The sequence below is a fragment of the Leuciscus leuciscus genome (assembly GCF_965113295.1).
Source record: "Leuciscus leuciscus genome assembly, chromosome: 7".
Classification (NCBI taxonomy): domain Eukaryota; kingdom Metazoa; phylum Chordata; class Actinopteri; order Cypriniformes; family Leuciscidae; genus Leuciscus; species Leuciscus leuciscus.
This window is the reverse complement of record NC_138731.1, coordinates 5,604,516-5,612,417: the sequence shown is the minus strand read 5'-3', so window position 1 is coordinate 5,612,417 and position 7,902 is coordinate 5,604,516. Positions and strand designations below refer to the sequence as shown.

The 7,902-nt window shown below is 37.5% G+C and overlaps 1 protein-coding gene across 1 annotated transcript; it reads right to left on the bottom strand.

Moving 5' to 3' along the window:
* Positions 1 to 1,593: 1,593 nt before the first annotated feature.
* LOC309502817 (T-cell surface antigen CD2) lies at positions 1,594 to 5,754 on the bottom strand. Its single transcript, XM_082175361.1, has 6 exons — positions 5,622 to 5,754; positions 4,830 to 5,138; positions 4,459 to 4,707; positions 4,286 to 4,363; positions 3,689 to 3,838; positions 1,594 to 2,705 (listed from the first exon to the last, which is right to left on the bottom strand). The coding sequence occupies exons 1-6, from the start codon at positions 5,677 to 5,679 to the stop codon at positions 2,551 to 2,553; spliced, it is 999 nt and encodes a 332-aa protein (XP_082031487.1). The 5' UTR covers positions 5,680 to 5,754; the 3' UTR covers positions 1,594 to 2,550.
* Between the last annotated feature and the right edge of the window lie 2,148 nt (positions 5,755 to 7,902).

Below are 7,902 nucleotides of genomic sequence, written 5' to 3'. Positions count from 1 at the left end.
AAGAACAACGATTTTAGATAAAACAAACTCTTCCAGGTATTACAAATATTCTGCAAGTTATAATGTATAAAAACAAAAATGTTGAAAGAACTTGTCATTGTTTGAAATGGTTTTATTGTCTGCCGAACACGCAGCCACTGCTGTGACGCTGTACTTAGCTACGCTTCCAGTGGGAATACTCGCGAGAGTCTGCTGCCACAGTGACGATGTAGTTGCGCGGACGCGCCGCTCGTGCGCCGCTCACGCTTGCGGTGTGAAAGAGGGGGTAGGTTATTGCTGCTGCTCCTGCTGCTGCTGTTGGTTATTGCTGCTGCTGCTGCTGCTACTTTAGGTTATAGTAACTTCCAGCAAAAAACAAAACAAAAAAAAAGAAGCAGTTTAGTACGTGAGAATGCCAAGGAATAATTCTGAGTGTAAAATTAGTCTGCGTCAAATAATTATTACAATAAGTTAGGCTCCATTGTCTAACAAGCAAATTAAAATGATATTAATCATATCATGAAATAATATTATTCACAAAATGAAAAGAGGAAATAAAACATAGTTCATTAAGAGCATGACTCAAACATGCCATTAATGGGCTTACTCAAGTCCTCTTTTATTTTTTAAGCTATTTTTATCCATTTCGCATCTCCCACATATGTCTGTTTTAGCAAGGCGGTCTGTGTTGCAAGTTGGTGAATGAAGATACTTGCCAGGTTATGTGTCATGACTGCTTTATTAATTTATCCAGTGTAAAACCCGGACACCGCCACACAAATGTGGCTTTTTGTTAATGACTGTCCTACTACAGGATTTAACACAGACTAACAGCTCACTACCAGTTACAAATCACACTGTAACAGTCTGACACAGGCAATTCTCTTTGCATTTTCATCAATTAATTTCTGAAGTTATCCTTTGACTATGTTCCAGGCGCCATCTAGTGGGAAATCTGCTCTAGATTGCTCACAAACTGTCATCTATATGATTTAGATTTCCAGGGTGCTCATTGTTCTACTTTCTGTAGAATATACAGGCCATTCTTGACAGCTTATCTTCAGTCATCTCTTTACATTCTCTCTTTGTCAAACAGGTGCACAGAAACCTTCCACAAACTGCAACAAGGACATCTTAACTGGCCTACTGTGATCTCACTTCATTTGCCTAGTTAATTAGTTCACTCTTTATTAGTTTGTGTCCAGAAATGAAAACACATAACTGATGTTTGTGTTTCTGAACACTGGGTACTAGTGTGAGAGAGTTTCACTTCAGACATCAAGAGCGAGGAAACCCAAATGAAAACAGGTCAATGCGCCATTGCATCAAGCCATATTTTCAATGGTTAGAGCGTTTGAAACGCATGCAAGTCGTTATTATTAAGCAAGTTATTCTTATTAGCTATACTATTAGCTACATAGATTAGAAAACAATACATTTTTAAAGAATAAAGAAACATGCAAAAACACTTAGAAATTTGCATATTCATGAGGTTGATTTTGTTAATTTAGAAAAGATGTGGAAATATGATACCAGCATGTCCCATTTACCTCTCACATATAACCAGGTTAACCTTCTGACTGCTTGAAAAACCACATCACACTCATTTTTCAGTTGGATGGAAGACTTGCGCAATAATGTGTTTATTCATTTGATTTTTCAGAAACCATGTGGAGGCACAATGGAAAATTCAAATACATTTTAACGGGAGATCAAGAAGGCAGACAGAGGAAAGCACATGTACCCACATCTTCACACATTCAAACCAAGTGTCAGAATCACATTTACACTTACCACATGTGAGAAACCTCAATGTAACTTATGCCTTGGTTCAACGTTAAACTTTAACTTGTTATTTAAATGGTGAGATAAAAGACTTAAGGGCACAATTTTCATAAAGTGGATCTATTTCTGTTTCATGAATAAAAAAATCTACCTTTTACGTAACTTTGCTAAGTTGTAATTTGTTGCTTGAAGCCATTTAACAGTAAGTGTGCAGTAAATTTTAAAGGTTTTTTGAGTCTACTGAACGTAGACACTAGCGTGTGAGAGATCTGTGTTACGCTGTTTCTGAACTCAACCACAATTCAGTGACATCAGTTAAAACAGGAAAAGTGCAAACAGTCTGTTGTGCTTGCAAGTACAAAGGTGGTCTCGCTGAGCCCAATCACATAACTTCACATAGATCCTCATATAATCGACGGAAATGACCTAGATTCAGTGAGATACATACAGTATACTTACAGAGTATTTATGAAACTAGAAATGCTGTTTGTTCAGAATAAACGTTGACATATAAAGCAAAGTTATATAAACTCAAACATACCCAAACAAACTTAGAGACTAAAGTAAAATTACACACACACACACACAGAAACATCACGTCTTGACAAAGAAGCTTTTTTTAGGCTTCCATTGGTGCTACTTCATTGTACTTCATGACTTTACAGTTATTCTGAATTGTTTAAAGTTGTAAAAATGAAGAATGAGTAGATGTGTGTTTTGACTGGTGTATTTTCCATTCAGCTTTGGTGTTGTTGGTCTCAGAGTCTCGGGAAGGCCAGGTTGTTCTCACTGGGGAGCAGGAGGACCTCGAGAGCTGGGCAGGGGTGGAAGAGGACGCAGGCTTTTGGACGGTCTCTGAGAGTCACTTTTCTGCATGTACTGAACATCAGGCTGATCGGTGTAGTCCGGCATTAGAGAGGCGAGTCGAAACTCAGCTTCCTCTGTGGAACAGACAGAGACAGCAGAACGTCAAACGACTGGTTGGTTTGAGAATTTTCTAAATATTTCAGAATTTGAGAATATTCAGTTATTTTATATTAGTTTTCCCTGCTTCATCTATACTTATCTGCGTGGTTGTGAAACACACCCCATTATTACCTCAACCAGAGCTACAAATGGCTGTTTTCAGCTGTTCGTCTTTTCTAAGTGTGAATACAAACACAGTATGTGACAGATGTGTCACGGATATGATGGCTGTAATCAAGCGCACGACGAAGGAGATGCTATAGGACACTTTAACCCAATACTGGAACAAGAAAACGTACAACCACATATCACAGAGAACTGAAATAATGCTAGACAAGAGACTGACTGAAACAGAGGACTTAGGGGCCGTTTATAAGACACCGTTTTCAACTAAAAACGTACAACTTTTTATGGTTTTAGCCGTTCGTTTACACGACAATAGCAATTTAGGCGTTTTGTGCTGAAGACACAAACTTTTGATACCGGGTTTCAAAGTGCACGTTTTTGAAAATGGTGTCCGTGTAAACAAAAAAACAAAAAGACGATGACGTCATGTACATGCATATTACGTGTTCAGTCTATCTTGTTTAGACTATATTGTTATCGCCATCTAATGGACTGGCAGCAGAATACAGCGCTTTTAGTCATTTTCGCGGATCCGTGTGAATAGGGATCGCTTTGACAAAGGTGTCGTCTCTACACGGAAAACTCAAAGGAAAAACTTCTCCGTTTCAAGCATATCGTTGTCATGTAAACGTACCCTTAAATAAATGGGCAAACAAGATAATAGACAAGACACACCTGAACTCAAATCAATAGTTAGTAACCATATAGTGACAAACGAGGAGAGAATGGAGAACTGACCTTATTAACAGACAAGAGGATGAACAAAGAAACTCACACATGAACTGAACAGAAAACAGATCAAAACACAAGCTGAAAACATGACAGCTCTTACCCTTGGCCTTCCTCTTGTTTCGTCTGCAGCAGCGACAGACACACACGAGGCAGATGATGAACAGAACCAGGAGGAAACTTGCTCCTCCGGTCAGGATCACCAGCATCCACCAGAAATCCAAGCCAAATAGCAACTTCTTCTCCGACACACCTAATGAAGGATCAAACAAAGAAAACTTTAATTTCATCACCACCATTTATAATTTGATATTCATTTAATATGTGAGAATGAGACTATAGAGTGATTTGAGACACATAAAACTAGCATAGCGACATGTGAAGTCAATTTTCTTTTACAACATTCAATTATACAGTTTAGCATCATTATACAAAAATTATTTATTCACAGAATTTTGTGATTGACCAATTAGAATCCAGTATTCCAAAGTACTGTAATATATGTTATGTAAATGTCATATATGATCTTTTTTTGTGTGCAAAAGAACATTTTAACAATAATTATATAATTTCATGTAATACATGTTCATAATTTAACTTAAGAAACAATCAAGGTTGATAAAAGAAGCTTCATAACAGAAATCCCTCAATGGCAGAAAACATGATCATGAGGAACTTTGTGACAAAAATAGACAATTACCATCATTTTTATTTTTGTTGTTGCTGTTCTCTTCTTTTTTGCTTTTCTTGTCTTTATTGGCGTTTGTTGCTTGTGGTCCTTTAAAAGGGTTATAAAATATTCTTAGAGTCAACTAATTAAATGTTGTCCTACATGAGAATAAACATGAGAAGTGATTTGTTCTGCTATATAACCTGTGTCAGAGCACTTTGGCTGAACTTCTTTTGCTGATGTATTGCTGATCATGTTTCTGAGTGTGCATGAGAACGTATCTCCAGGTCTGAGCTCAGACGAGCTGACGTGTAAAACGACATGCGTCGTGTCGGACTCCTCTCCGTTTTTCGTCCAGGACACAGAAACCTCACTGCTGTTCAGTGGACTACAACTCAGATTGACTCCGTTTTCTACACACTCGACCATGACTGTAGGTTCAGGCACTGGCTCTGAAACACACACACAACAACACAATCAGGCTCAATGCTGACACACACTTGGTCTTGCTTTGAACGAGAAATAACATACATTCAATGCCTTAAATCGCAGCAGAACACAAGCTAGTTCGTACCTTGTACACAGAGCTGGTGTGTGGTTGTCTTTATGAGCTTTCCATCTTTATCGTGGACTACGCCTTCATACTTCCCAGCTTGATTTTTCTGTAAGTTCTCCAGTATCAAGGATCCATAGCGGTCGACATCGAAATCACGTATCTTAACATTTGAGCCCTTTTTAGAATATACCCTCTTTTCATTAATGCTCCCATTATACCTGTATGTCCAAAACAAGTCGCTTTCCTCTTGTAATTCTCCGATATCCAGTGGAATCTCAACTCTTTCACCCACTGCGTGGTAGATACATGAGGAGGATACAAATTTACCTAAAACAATAAAGTGGTGCAAAAAGTTTGAGAATATTCTGTTGTGTTGCGTATCAAGCACACATGACCTTTCATGACTTGATTTGACACAAGAGAAAAGAAATGGGTCTTACATGGGAAACACATGAATGGGTGAATTAATTATTCATATGAAACCAAATGCAATTCTATGAAATGTGATTGGAAGTAAAATAATTTTTTTAAAAACTATCTGAAAAAAGCAGAAAAGAAAATTGGGTTTCTGTTCAACAACTTTAAGGTCTGATAAATGAAACTAAAATTCAATCCAAAACCAAAAAACACTCAATTGATTTCTTATTTGGTGAAAACATAATTCACTAAGAAGAACATTTTGTCTATAATCAGACAAGTATCATTACAGGAAAAAAAAAAAAAGAAAAAGAAAAAAGATTTTTTTTTTTTATATAGATAGATATATTTTAATTATACACATACTGTATATATAATTGATCAACAACTTACCAGAAGAGAAGATGAAGATTAAATTGAAGAGGAGAATTAATGTGAAGTTTATCATCATTTTCGAGCGGTCTGTGAGTGAGCAGTTTTGTTGTAAGATGTCAAGATCTCAGTGGTTTAGTTTCCTGTAAGTGTGTGTCTGGGAGTGTGTGCGAGTCACGCTGTAATTCAGTGATTACAGTATCATGAAATCATACTTATTGTGTATGTTGAGAATAAAACTATAGAAAATGCATTGTTTATTATATATTGTAGTCTCTGCATTGTTAATATACAGTATTGATAGTTTATATATAAATAGTGACTTCATTCATTTTCTCTGTAATACACAAATCATTATTTTTAATCAGTTCATATGTAAAGAATGAGTTCAATGGTTTTTATGCTTTGTATCCTAATATATATATATATATATATATATATACGGTATATAATGTATGTGTGCGTGTGTGTACCTGATATAGGTTACGGGTATATATAAGTTACCAAATGTCCCCACAGAGATATTTTTGACTTTGTGGGGACATTTTTTTATTTTATTTTTTCTAATGCGAAGAAAACAGCTTATAAATCATATAAAGTGATGTTTTTTGACAATGTAAAAATGCAGAAAGTTTTGTGTGATGGGTAGGTTTAGGGGTCGGGTTAGTGTGTGTGAGTGTGTGTGTGTGTGTGATGGGTAGGTTTAGGGGTCGGGTTAGTGTGTGTGAGTGTGTGTGTGTGTGTGTGTGTGTGTGTGTGTGTGTGTGTGTGTGTGTGTGTGTGTGTGTGTGTGTGTGTGTGTGTGTGTGTGTGTGTGTGTGATGGGTAGGTTTAGGGGAGATAATATACAGTTTGTACAGTATAAAAACCATTACGTCTATGCAGAGCCCCCATAAAACATGAAAACACAACATTGTGTGTGTGTGTGTGTGTGTGTGTGTGTGTGTGTGTGTGTGTGTGTGTGTGTGGAAAGTTAGACATCAGAGCAGCCGGATTTGGAGTGCGCTCCGACTGGCTAGATTTAAATGATCTCTGCTGCCGTACAGGAATACAGCTGTCCTGACTGGGACCCGATGGAGAAGGAGCTGCTCTTAATGACAACATAATCACAGATCCGCTGGTTTCTATTCTGGCGATCCTCATTAAAGACAGTACACCTCACCAATTACAGATTAAACATACAAGAGCTTCAATTCTTCATCTTAGACAGATCCAAAACGGACAACGCTGGACGGGTCTTAGATTACAAGGAAAACTTGCATTACTTCAATTTGCCGACCATTCAGTGTCCCGCTCTGTCTTGATAAATCCCTCAATCTCAGATGATATTCTAATATTCATGATTAAAGCAAGATTACAGTGTCTTCCAACGAAGTACAACTTGGCAACATGGTATCCATCAAAGCATGAACCCTACTGTATATTACATCCGACGCAGCAGGAAAAGGAAACGGTTGCTCACATACTGAATGGTTGCCACAGTTATAAAGGACTGTATGTGGCCAGACATGACCTTCTGGTTGATCTGGTTGCAAAGGACATGCCAAAGGTAACCTGTGGACATGAGAATAAGATTTACAAGCATAGCACTGCACAATTGAACTGGTTTCATCATGACACATCTGACAGTGACTATTTTAAAAACATTCCAAATACTCCTGATATTGTAATTGTAAATGAGGTGATGAAATCTGTGTGTATCTTTGAGGTGGGCTGCAGTTTTGACCTGTATATGGATACCTGTTACTATTCCAAACTTTTGAAATATCAACCACTGGTAGATCTCATTCACCAACTTGGATATAACTGTAAATTAATAATTCTGGTGTTTGGGAGTTTGGGCCATGTCCATAAGAATGTGATCAGGGGGGTGCAGTTAGGGGGGATGCAAAAAAGCTTGCAAAATTCTGCTCTGTTTCGGCCACCATAGGGAGCATGTACATATGGAGACGGAGATGTTTTGTTTATCCTTAATGTGTTGAGCATTATAGACTGAAGGACTTGTAAGTATGTGAGCTATGAATTGTAGATCTGTCACCATGTCAAAGACTCTTCCCAGAGTATTTGGATCTTACTTTCTTTGTAATGTCTCTCAGATCCAAATAAAAGTATTCAAATGTGTGTGTGTGCGTGTGTTTGTGTGTGAGATAGAGAGAGAGAGAGAGAGAGAGAGAGAGAGAGTGAGTGTGTGTGTGAGTTTAATGTATTTGTAAGCATTTAAAAAACACGTAATATGAATGCAATTAATGTGCAATAAAGGCTGGTTTAATGCTGGACTGGCTGTCAGCTCCAGTGTTTCTGT